This window comes from Myotis davidii, unplaced genomic scaffold, assembly GCF_000327345.1.
Source record: "Myotis davidii unplaced genomic scaffold, ASM32734v1 scaffold46, whole genome shotgun sequence".
Lineage (NCBI taxonomy): Eukaryota > Metazoa > Chordata > Mammalia > Chiroptera > Vespertilionidae > Myotis > Myotis davidii.
Window position 1 is genome coordinate 3,788,890 of NW_006383006.1, and position 13,169 is coordinate 3,802,058.

At 37.1% G+C, this 13,169-nt stretch overlaps 1 protein-coding gene across 8 annotated transcripts in view; it reads left to right on the top strand.

The window, feature by feature from the left end:
- The window catches only part of TMEM87A (transmembrane protein 87A), a 47,795-nt gene that overhangs the window by 17,524 nt on the left and 17,102 nt on the right, over window positions 1-13,169 (top strand). For 7 of the 8 annotated variants that reach the window (XM_006778058.2, XM_006778061.2, XM_006778057.2 and 4 more), the window contains 4 exons: window positions 6,169-6,286; window positions 9,963-10,024; window positions 10,807-10,990; window positions 12,202-12,301. In XM_006778058.2, coding sequence (XP_006778121.1) covers window positions 6,169-6,286; window positions 9,963-10,024; window positions 10,807-10,990; window positions 12,202-12,301 — 464 coding nt within the window. Of the gene's footprint in view, window positions 1-6,168; window positions 6,287-8,276; window positions 8,353-9,962; window positions 10,025-10,806; window positions 10,991-12,201; window positions 12,302-13,169 lie in introns of those variants that run through there. The other variant, XR_001512190.1, reaches the window with a different exon arrangement.

The following is a 13,169-nucleotide window of genomic DNA, read 5'->3' on the forward strand; positions in this document are numbered from 1 at the left end:
GCGTTTTCCGATGGTCTTAGGCGCCCCCTGTGAACGGGTCGTTCAACCCCCAAAGGAGTCGCACCCCACAGGTTGAGAACCGCTGCTCTACATGGTGGTGCTAATTCTAAAGGATGTCTTTAGTTTTTAGTCTGGTAGTCTGGCACTCTGCCTTTCTGTTAGCTTTGCAAACAGTTGTTTAGAATATAGTGTTGATTTGGCCCATTCCAAAGATTTGAGGAGTAAGATGTGCAAGGCAATTGCCCTGGGGTGGCAGCTCTAGCTTCATTTTGAAGTGGTTCCGGTTATATTATTTTTCACAAATATTACTTGTAAATAGGAAGAAACTTTTAAGAAAGAATCTTCAACTCCACCTAAAATTATCTTATAATAGAATATAACTGGAAGAGATATTGAAAAAGTGAGATAGGTTGAAGTCTATAAATATACTTAAAAACTTAATAATTCACAATAACTAATTCATCAAAACTTTGCCAGTTAAAAATATAGAATAAATAATATAGTTACCCATGTTGGGTCATGCTTTTTACAAAATTGATTGAAGCTTTTAATTTTTAACCACTTCATTAGGACATATACATATCTCAGAATTTACTCTTTTAAAACATACAATTCAGTAGTTTTTAGTATATTTACAACCACCAGTTATTATCTAGTTCCAGAACATCTTCATCACCCCAAAAAGTAATGGCATACCCGTTAGCAGTCACTCATTCCATCCTTCCCCCAGCCCTAGGCAACCACTATTCTTCTGTCTTTAAGGATTTGCCTGTTCTCTTCATTTCATGTAAATGGAATCATGCAATTTTTGGCCTAATGTCTGACTTCTGTCACAATTTAAAACTGCCTTGACGTTTACTTTTTTGTTGTGCAGAGCCTGAAGATCAGCCAGAGGTGAGTGAGTAGGGTCTTCTCAGGTCTTAGTCATGTGTGCACAGTCTCACACATACAAACACGACCCTGCATGTACTCCTCACCTTCTAGATTTCCAGGGATAGCTTAGAACTCTTCAAAACTCCTATGGACATCTTATTTCCAATTTTTCTTTTTAAGTTTTTAGTCAGCCTCTTGATGGCCTCACCCAGTAACACTGGCGGGGGCAGCTAGGATCTTTCACACTTGCTAAGTGTTTTTGAGAGTGCCCTGAGTATAGTATAGGGTCCTTCCCGCTGAGTGAGGCCATATCAATGTTAAACCCTGGGAATGGAGCTTTTCAGCACCTTGCGAGACCTCTGGGTTTTACGGGGCCTCCAAACTTGTTTTTCCCCCCAGTGGTTGCCAAACTTCTATTTTTCACAGTTGTTACAGTTGTGAGCATTTTGATTTCAAGGCCCTTAGAATGGGCATAGGATTAGGGTGAACAAAAACACCACAAGCTTGCTTTTTCTCCTGGATTCAGCTACTTTTCTTACTGAGATTACTCTTCAGTTATTTATTTTTCTTCAGGAAACAATTGTAGAATTTCCAGAGTTCCAAAAAAGTTAATTTTGATAGTTTTGCCCATATTCTTGTTGCTTTTATGGGTGAGTGCTTATTTTGCCATTCTAGAAGTATCTCCACCCTCCCTCCCCCTATTATAATTGTACAGAATTTTAACCTAAAAATAAGAAGGCATGGCAGACTTCATTAATTTTTTTTTAAGTGGAGACTGTCCATTGGATTTTTTCTTAATGCTCATATGTATATATTTAGTACTATAAAAATTTTAGAAAATATACATAAATGAAAAGAAAATAATCATCCGTAATACTACCACACACTGAGACTATAAATATATTTATCTTGTCTTTTGTCTTTGTGCATATTTATATCTAATTTACTTAAAAATAGAAATCTTACAATATGTATTACTATAACTTTTTTAGCTTAGCAATATAACTTGGACATCTTTCCGGTTCAGTAAATATTTATGGCATCATTATTTAAATGCCTGAATGGTATTTTATTGTTATGAATACATTGCAATTTGTTAACAGATCCTGGACACTTGTGTTTCATTTTCTTGTAATTTTAAACAGCACTGCAGTGAATATTTTTGTAGATATATTAGTCTTTACATTTAACAGTTTCTTGTTGGTGAACATTTTGCTTCTATAACTTGTGCCCTGGCCGGTATTGCTAAATGGTTAAAGCATTGGCCCATGCACCAAAGGATGGCGGGTTTGATTCTCAGTTAAGGCATGTACCTGGGTTGCAGGTTCCATCCCTGGTGTGGCGGGAGGCAACCAATCGCTGTATCTCTCCCACATATTTTTCTTTCTTCCCACCCCCACTCCCCATTTGCACTCTCTCTAAAAATTAATGGAAAAATATACTCAGGTGAGGATTTAACAATAACAACAAAATCCTTTGTAATTTCATTTTCTAGCCGTTTCCTGTGGTTACACAGAACGTACGCATATTAATAAAGATGAGATTATATTTTATATACTGCTATGTAAGTTTTTCTTTTTACTTGACAAATTAGTTCATTTAGCACTACTTCACCTTTTTATGTCTGTGTGCTATTTCACTTTACTGGGATTTTTATAATTAACACCCAGCTGATGTGCATTGGGTTGTTTCCAGATTTTCACTGGTATGGGTAAGGTCACATTCATAATGTCTAGTTATGTCCTTTTTTTTTTAATTCCTCACCTGAGGATATTTTTCCATTGATTTTTTTTTTTTTTCAGAGAGAGTGGAAGAGAGAGGGAGAGACATAGAGAGAAATGTCAATGTGAGAGAAACACATGGATTGGTTGCTTCCTGTATATGCCTCACGAGGGCCCCGGCCAGGGAGGAGCCCACAACATAGGTACGTACCCTTGACCGGAATTGAACTCAGGACTCTCTGGTCTGCAGTCCGACGCTCTATCCACTGAGCCAAACTGGCTAGGGCTGTCTAGTTATATCTTTGTGCACATTTATAATATTTCTTTGGGCTAAATTCCTGGAGGTGGAATTGTTGGGTCCAAGTTCCTGTATGATTTTTAAATTCTTTTTTTATGTTTTGCCAAAGTGCTCTGGAGAGAAACATTGTAGAAATTTGTTGTTAAAAGAAAATCAGCCGAAACCGGTTTGGCTCAGTGGATGGAGCGTCGGCCTGCGGACTGAAAGGTCCCAGGTTCGATTCCGGTCAAGGGCATGTACCTGGGTTGCGGGCACCTCCCCAGTAGGAGATGTGCAGGAGGCAGCTGATCGATGTCTCTCTCTCATTGATGTTTTTAACTCTCTCTCTCTCTCCCTTCCTCTCTGTAAAAAATCAATAAAATATATTTTAAAAAAAATCAGACAAGTTTCCCTATTTCCTAACAAACTGGCTATTTTAATTTAAAGCATTTTATGCAGTTTGTTGGGTTAAATTGTTTAAATTGTACTTTTAAAAAATGGTTGTTAAAACTGAACATTTATTTATATGCATATTAGCTATTTGTAAATTGTGTTTTATTCAGTGACCTTCTGTATATATACTTTTAAGTTCTACTCAAGGCTTGAGTCCTATCCTAGTGATTAAAGATTGCTGAAAGATGACGCTGAATATCACAAGTAATACTTAGAAATATTTATTCAGATTATAGTAAAAAAGAAGTGAAAGCATTATCTGCCTTTTGATTATTATGTCTAAAAATTGAACCTAAGGAAATATCTTATAATCCTATTTAAGGGATACAAGTTCAGTACCTCTACTCTGACAAAACATTGTTTTTTAGAGGAAAGGGCCTCTCACTGTTCCTTCACTTAAGAAAAGATTTAATATTCGATTAGCTCACTTTTCTGGTTTGATTTCAGCAGCAATGTAATATACTTACCATAATATTTTTTTCAATTAATAGACTTACTTTTAGAGCAGTTTTAGGTTCACAGCAAAACTGAGCAAAAAGCAGAGAGTTTGTACATAACCCCCTCCACAAATGCACACTCAGAATCCCCCCTCCCCACCCATCCTTGTACATTTGTTTATAATTGTTGAATCAACACTGACACATCATTGTCAACCAAAGTCCATGGTTTAGTACATTAGGGTTAGTTCTTTGTGTTATACATTGTTTGGGTTTTAACCAATGTGTAATGACAGATATACACTGTTATATTATCATACAGAATAGTTTCATTGCCCTGAAAATCCCTGTGCCCCACCTATTCATCACCCCCCCTCCTAAGCCCCTGGTAATTACTGATTTCTTTTACTATCTTTATAGTTTTGCATTTTCCAGAACGTTAATTAATTGGAATCATAATATACAGCTTTTCAGATTGGCTTCTTTCACTTAGTAATATGCATTTAAGGTTCCCCATGCCTTCTTGTGGCTTCATAGTTCATTTCTTTTTAATGCTAAATAATATTCCAATGTCTATTATCCACTCTGAGGGGTTTCATAGATCAATGAAGCTTATCCATTGGATAGAAGTTCTCTGCCTGTACCACAGTTTATGTATCCATTCACTTATTGAAGGACACCTATTGTAAGAACTATTAATGGTACCTATTTGATAGGGTTATTGTGGGCATTAAATAATATAATAAATAAGTGTCTGCCATATGAATGTTATTTTTACAGTGTCAAAATATCTATCATTCAAAATTAAATGTAAACTTCGTCAAATTTGGGAATATGAGAATTATTTAGTCCCTTTTGAAAATTGTAAGAGGTAGTTTTTCAAAAATATATTTTATTGATTTTTTACAGAGAGGAAGGGGGCGGGATAGAGAGTTAGAAACATCGATCAGCTGCCTCCTGCACCCCCCCACCCCACCCTCCCCTTCCTCTACTGGGGATGTCCCCACAACCAAGTTACATGCCCTTGACCGGAATCGAACCTGGGACCCTTCAGTCCGCAGGCAGACGCTCTATCCACTGAGCCAAACCAGTCAGGGCGGTAAGAGGTAGTTTTAAGATACATGAAATTAATAGCAGAGCAGCGTATTACACCAAAGTTGTATTGGTTAATGAGGAAGTAAATTCTGTAAAGGTTTAGTTAATTATGGGTAAACAGGAAGTGATATACTTACAACTTTGAAGCTATAAATTTTTCTCACAAACTGCTCCTGAATGTTGTCAGAAGGGGACCATCGGACAGGAATAAATGTATGATTCATCATGGCATTTATGTTAACTGACTAAGATAATCTAGAAAATGTGTAGCTGAAAAATCATTTAATCTGCTTTGTGTGACACTTTGGATTTGTATATGGACTATAATTTTAAACTTTTGTTTAGCCTTTTCTTGAGTTGTAGGATAATTTGAGCATTTGAGAAAAGCTGTGATTCCACAGGAAAATGCATAAATGTACAAAATCTATTATCTACTCTAAGGGGTTTCATAGAGCAATGAAGCTTACCCATTGGTCTCTGGATAGAAATTCCTTTTAAGACCATCCGGTAATAAATTTCAAGTCTAAGTAGCAATATGAGAAAGAAGCAGACATTCGTTTTCTATGTTCATCTTCTTTATCTTTGAGTCTTGCTCTTGTGTTTTGAAGGTCCATACTAGAATATATAGCAACAAATCCTTTGAAGACTTTTTCCTAGGGCTATGCACAAACTAACTGGCCTTGGAATGGATGCTTCCTAAGTAATCGGTTCCATAAACGTGGAGGCTGTAACTCCACTTCCTGGACTTTGTGTGTCAGTGACTCTTGCTTTCCCCATAGAACAGCCAAGATTAAATTTCATGTAAATGTGAGACCTGATCAGCAGAAGTTCTGGTAGTCTTGGAAAGACCATGAGCAAAGGGAATTAGATTCAGGAAGTGGTGTTTATAATTCACTAAGTCACTGATGTCATCATGGGTGTTATTTTTTTAGGTGATTTAAATAATCTTAGTTTGTTCAGGATGTTTATGTTTAAAAATACAACCTAGTGTCCTAGCATGGCTTACTTAAACAGAGATTCAATTTAGTGGTTTTAGTTGAGGTTTTCCTTATAGAAAAATAAATAAGTAAAACATGTGATTTTTGTGTATAACAAGAGAGAAGATGTCCTGCCTTTTAGTAATTTATAATCTAACCTATTTTATTATATGTACAATAGGCCTGTTTGTTTTGTTGTGTCTATTGTTTTAATGAATGAACATGAAGGACTCAACCATGTTTCTGGGTACATTCTGAAATAATTTTCATATGGATTATTAACTTATGCTCTTAATTCTTAAGACTTGAAGTTTTAGTGCCTTTTTTCTCTCTAGGCAATGCATGATCCATTGAAAACTTGGCAAGATGCACCATACATTTTTATTGTACATATTGGCATTTCATTCTCAAAGGAATCATCAAAAGAAAATTCACTGAGTAATCTTTTTACCAGTAAGTACATTTCATTTCTTTTTACCATTTGCATTATTATCTAGTTGTGCCATGTATGGTGAGTCATGTGTAATTGCTTTCAGGGAGGAAATAATTAATTAAGAAAGTTTATTTTGACATAGAAAAATTGAGGGAGAGAAATTAACATTTTTCTGTACTCAAGATGTATCAGAAACAGTCTTAGGCACTTCATATATGCTTTCTTATTATATACTAGAGGCCTGGTGCACAAAATTTGTGCACGGGTACAGTTCCTAGGCCTGCCTGGCAATCGAAGATCGAATATCTGGCATGGAAGGGCAGGTCCCAGCTGACCTCTGGGCCCTGGGCAGCACCTGGGCACCCAGGTCCCCACGTGTCCCCCTCTGCCTGAGTCATTGGCCCCCCCGCCTGGCTCCCTCAGTGCATGGGGCTGGGTGGTGGCCCCACCCTCCGCTGCTGCCACTGGTCGCCGTCTGCAGAGCCATCAGCGGGGCAGTTTGGCCCCACTCACACCTGCCTTGGCTTGGCGCCACCCACTCACCTGCTCCACCATCCTGTCTCAGTCCCACTCTTGTTGGGGCCCATCGAGGCCGGCAGCGCCTCCAGTGCTGCATCGCTGACGCCCTCCATGTTCTGTGCCGCCCCCTGGTGATCAGCACATGTCATAGTGAGCGGTTGAACTCCAGGTCGAATTCCTGGTTGAGGGTACAATTTGCATGTTAGGCTTTTATTATATAGGATGATAGATTCTAGATTTCATTTTCTTTCATTTGATTCTCCAGCTTTTTAAATTTTTAATTAGTATCATGTTCTTGGTACTTGGTTAGTAAGCTACTGCAAAATTCCAGAAAGAGATGACTTGTCAAAACTTGGTTACCAAGTCAAAACCTGGCAATATAAAAATTAATGGACTTCAGTAATTATTTAATGTCTCAAAATTTTTTCTTTTTTTAAATTTATTTTTCAATTACAGTTTAGATACAAAATCATAATATTACTATGGTGTACACCTGGAACTAATATAATTTTGTATGTCAACTGTCTCAATTTTTCTTGATGGTCTCCTTTCCATTCTTGCTGCCCAGTTCATAGAAGTCATCTCTTTCTGGAATTTTGCAGTAGCTTACTAACTGTTCTTATTTCTTACAATATTTTTGTTTTGTTTTGTTTCTTCCTTCTCTGCGGTTTCCTTTCCTCCTCTGCTTTCTCAAGGAGAATATTGAAGAGAAACAATTATGGTGGCCATCCTTATCTTACAATATTGGCACATATCACCGTTAAATATCATGTTAACTGTAGATTTTAAAAAATGTATTCTTTGTTTGGTTAAGGCTATCCCTTCCTATTCCAAAAATAAGTATATTTTTGTTAGTATTAAGAATGACTGCTCAGTTTTATCAGGTGCTTTGATTGTATTAAAGTGATCATATAGATTTCCTCATTTAATCTGTTCATGTGATGCATTATATTAACTGGTTTTCTAATGTTAAACTTCTTGAATTTCTGAGATGCCATTATCTGGTCTTTGTACACACACACACACACACACACACACACACACACACACACATTTTTAGCTTACATTCTTTTTTTGTTTTATCCATCTGTTGTTTGGAGCTAAGAAGAAACTTAAAGCATAGACCAAACTACGTTATGTGAAAGTTTCTCTCTAAAACAGTTTTATCATTTTTCTTCCCTTCATTAAAACCTTTGAAGTCTCCCTATTGCCTATAAAATGCCCACATTTATAAGCAAGGTTTCTAAAACTCTAAGTTGTCCCATTTTATTTTTCGTTGCCTTGTATCAAAACACTATGATATGGTACTATTCATTGTCTCAGTCTACATGTTCTTTAAATATATTATGCATTTTTACACCTGTCTTTGTTATTTCTTCTGCCCGGATGGCTTTTTACTTTATCCTGGAAAATACAAATTTCATTCTTCTGGGTCTGTCTCAGAGGACAGTTCTCTGTGTTGCTTTTCAACTAACTCTCTCTTCCCTCTAGATGGTAATCCACTAGGATGGCAGAAAACATCTTATACATCTGACCATCCCCTATTTTCCATAGTGTGTATCATATAGTAAGTGCTTAAGTTCTATTTTAGCATAGAGCAGGGGTTAGTCAACTTTTTCTTAAAGGGTCAGATAGTAAATGTTTTCTCTCCTATAACTACCTAACTTTGCCATTGTGTGAATGCAGCCGTAGAGAATATGTAAGTGAGTGGATATGAATGTTTTGTATTAAAATTTTATTTACAAAAAGTGGATGGCCAGATTTGGTCCATGTGCTGTATTTTACTGACCTTCTGGCATAGTGTAAGGAAAGAATGTGACAAATATTCGCTAATTATTTTATTTGCTTTTTTATTAAATTAAGAAGGTATAGATTTAAAAACCAGTTCTGCTATGACATTTTTATGATTGCTATTTTAGGATGCTCCTTTTATTCATAAAAGTATTAGATCCAATTTATTTTTAATTCTCACCCAAAGACATGCTTAGAAAGAGGGTTCATGGGGTTGTGGGGGAGGAGGGAAGAACACCGATGTGAGAGAGAAATATTGATTGATCGCCTTCCGTATGTTCCTCAGCTGGGGATCAAACCCAACACCTATGTATGTGCCCTGACCAGGAATCAAACCAGTAACCTTTTGGTGCACAGGCCTGATTCATTTTTAATAATGGCATATCCTTTCTGCCTGATAAAAATTATAGTGGGGCCCAGCTGGCGTGGTTCAGTGGTTGAGTGTCGACCCATGAACCAGGAATTCACAGTTTGATTCCTGGTCAGGACACATGTCCAGGTTTTGGGCTTGATCCCCCAGTGGGTGTGCAGGAGGCAGCCAATCAGTGATTCTCTGTCATCATTGATGTTTCTATCTCTCTCTCTCTCCCCCTCTCCCTTCCCCTCTGAAAGCAATAAAAACATTTTAAAAAATGAGTGGGATATTTTTGTTGAATAGGCATTTATTAGTGTGTTTCTGGAGATAGATACTGCTTTTTACTTGTTAATCAAATACAAAATTTATCCAAATAGTTTTTCCATTACAATTTAAAAGTAGTCATAGGTTTGTTTCTGTAAATCAAATCTGTCTTTCGGATACTTGTTACCTTCACTTGTTCTGCTTCATTAAACACTGTTGTTATTAAGCACCTTCTAGAAATGATATATTAATGTAGCAAAGTCATATAAAACTGAAGTAGGTAAAATAAGAAGCAATATGAAAATATAGGTAAGGAGAGAGAGCAGATAGAGGGAGTCAGAATGAAGGAATGAAGTCCTGTAATTTTTAAAACATATTAGTGCTGTGTTGTAAGAAAAGTATATATGAAGTGTGTTTGGAATTTAGAGGAGATGGGGAAGTTCCAGTTGGGCAGCTCATAGAAGGTTTGTGGAGGAAGTACATTCAACCTAGTCTTTAAAGGATGTGAGTATGGGAACAAAGGGCTTTTCCCTTAAGATATTGACTGTAGCAGAGGCATGGAGACATATGCAGGACATAGCACAAACCATGAGAACACTTAGTGAATTTCAAAGTGCTCTACACATGTAATATTCGCCAGAATTGAAATGGTTAAAAGTAAATGACCCACTGGAATTTTCATTAATTTTTATCAGACAAATATCAGATAATGTTTTTGTTTAAATCCTGAATTGTTCACATTAACTCTGAGGACTGTGTTTTGGCAGTGACTGTTGAATTGAAGGGCCCCTATGAATACCTCACACTTGAAGAATATCCGTTGATGATTGTAAGTGAATTTATATTCTTTAACTTGAACATTAAATGAGTTTAACTTGAAAGAGTATCCATGTTTTGTGGCAATTTTCCTTTTTAAAGAATTATTCCTGAACAGTTCACAAAATAGTGCTTGTACTTTGGCACTTTTTACTAGAATGTGACCTTGTGAGTGTCAGTGAACCCCTTTGTGCCTCATTTTCTCATCTGTAAAATGAAGAGGTGATGATGTGTGGAATTGTAGAGTTGGAAAATACCTCAAAGATTGTTTCAAATCTCACGTCTTCTCAAGGATCCAAAGCAGGGCACTTCTTACAACCCTGTAGTTTCTGATCCCACTTAAAGTAATTAAATGATGAAGTTTCATCCTTTTTAGTGTGTGTGTGTCTATGGGAATATCCTTAATGCACTTTTTAGATTTCCTTTGTTCAATGTTTCTTCTTATTCTTTTCCCTTTTATAGTTTTCCCACTTGGTCGTGTTTCATTTCCTTGGCATACCTTTTTTTCTTCAGTGTTCTCTTCATTTATATAATTTTACATTGTGAGCTGAAAAAGCTCAATTAATACAGATAAGCAGGCACTTGATAACAAGCCCTTAGGTAGTCTCCCTCTGCTCAAGAGGAGATAATTATTTTGTGTGTGAGTATCAAAATTCAAAGAAATAAAATAATGATCTTTCAAGTAGAAGGTATGATATGCATTTTTTTTTTGTATCTTGTTAAGAGTGTGTATTGATGCTAAAGTGGCCCTTGGCCATAATCCTCTTTTTTATCTCTTATCCACTTCTATGACAGTTTTTCATGGTGATGTGTATTGTGTATGTCCTGTTTGGTGTTCTGTGGCTGGCATGGTCTGCCTGCTACTGGAGAGATCTCCTGAGAATTCAGTTTTGGATTGGAGCTGTCATCTTCCTGGGAATGCTTGAGAAAGCTGTCTTCTATGCAGAATTTCAGAACATCCGCTACAAAGGAGAATCTGGTATGTAATCAAAAAATGCCAATTTGTGAATGATCAGCAGGTGAGACGTGACAGTTTTTCCTAAGGTTAGCAGTTATTAAGTAGGTTTAACTTTTCAGTTATTTAATTATTAGAATAACTTTGATTGTGACTTTTGTTTTTAATATTATAACTTGCAGGTTCAGTGATTTAGGAGTAATTTTACTAAAATATATTCACAAAAGTAGTGACTTTTGGGAAAGACTGTTAACATCATTGAATTTCATTGCCGTTGATTTTTAAGGCACCATTATTATATACATCTAAGAAACTAACTACTGTGAGTAATTTAATTTTAAGGTACCATTGATTATAAGAGACATTTTGATTTTAAAGATTTAAAATGGGGGTGGGATACATCTAAGAATTGGTGAAATATACTAGTACCAAGAAAATAAGAGGATGCTTATAGTTTAGTAAGGTGAACAGATGACAGAAACTGTTTTGTACTGAAGTTTTTTATGATAGCTTCAGTTCTGTCTCTTCAGATCATTTAATTATTGGTAATTATTGTTACAAGTTACACTAATTAAATATTTCCCTGGTCTTTGAAAGGGCCTGAAAAATAGTAGATGTGAAAATGAATTGAAAGCTGGGTGTGTTGTACTTTTCTATGGATAGCTATATTTCACACTTTTTAAGAAATGGAGAGACTATTTACTAGTTGCTATGAACTGTCCAAGTAGGGTAAAATATTCTGCTGAGGTTTTAGTGAAGTGAGGGGTAAGGAGGGAAGGTAAATTGAACACAGCCAGATTGCTATTCAAGATAAGAATAGCAATAAGATTATGAATAAGCCGAAACCGGTTTGGCTCAGTGGATAGAGCGTCGGCCTGCGGACTGAAAGGTCCCAGGTTCGATTCCGGTCAAGGGCATGTACCTGGGTTGCAGGCACATCCCCAGTAGGAGATGTGCAGGAGGCAGCTGATCGATGTCTCTCTCTCATTGATGTTTCTCTCTATCTCTCTCCCTCCCTCTCTGTAAAAAATCAATAAAATATATTTTTTAAAAAAAGATTATGAATAAGATTATATCAGTTTATATATTTGTAAAAATTGAAGAAGTATTTTTTTTTTAGTAGAACTAATACCAGTGCTTATTCTGAAGAGTGTTAGAGATCTATATTCTGTTCTAGAATTGCACCTTTTCTCAAACCTAGATTTACAGCACTTTTTCCCCCTTCTTTCTCATAGTCCAAGGTGCCTTGATCCTTGCAGAGCTGCTTTCAGCAGTTAAACGTTCACTGGCTCGAATCCTGGTCATTATAGTCAGTCTGGGATATGGCATAGTCAAGTAAGTATTCACTTCCTGTATGGAAAAGTGAAATGAAACACTGATTAAATTGAAACAGTATTGCAGCTTCCCAGTGTAGTAGTCCTGTAACAGTTGATAAAAAAAATAGTTCTGAAATAAGAAAAGGTATCTGAAATTTTGTAGATTTGTAAAAGTTGGAAAAATGTTAGTTTCATCTCACAGCTGAGAGTTCAAGGAGTAGGAAAGCCTGCAATTGTAGCAAATGACATTGAAACACCAAACTTTTAGAGTAAACTTATTGTGACTTTACTCTTCCAAAATATTTTGCAAATCAGATTTTTTATGAGAAGAGCATTCTTGCTGTAACAATCTGGAAAAAATTTGTTGAAAAAAATGTATTTATTAAGTGCCTTAGCATTGTTCTAGGCCCTGGGGATACAGCAAATAAACAGAAGACTTGGAGCTTACATTGGGGGAAAATGGATAAAATCAGTGAGTAAATATGTACTATGTCAGTGATAAGTGCTAGGGAACAGATAGAGCAGGGCCGATCAGGGGGTTGGGGCGCCTTCCCTTGTCACGAACAGAGCAGGGTGGATAGGGTGGTTGTGGCCCTGCCCCCTGTCACACACAGAGACGCAGGGCGATCAGGGGGTTCGGGCACTGCCCCCGTCACACTGATCCCGGTGCCGGAAGGCCTCTCGGCTCCACTGATCCCGGTGCTGGGAGGCATATTACCCTTTTACTGTATAGGGTAGAGGCTTGGTCCATGGGTGGGGTCCGGCTGGGTTGCCCTGAAGGATGTCCTGGATCAGGGTGGGTCCCCACTGGGGGTCCTAGCCCGCCTGGGTGAGGGGATGATGGCTGTTTGCAGCTGGTCACACACCCTTCAGGGTGGGGGTCCCCA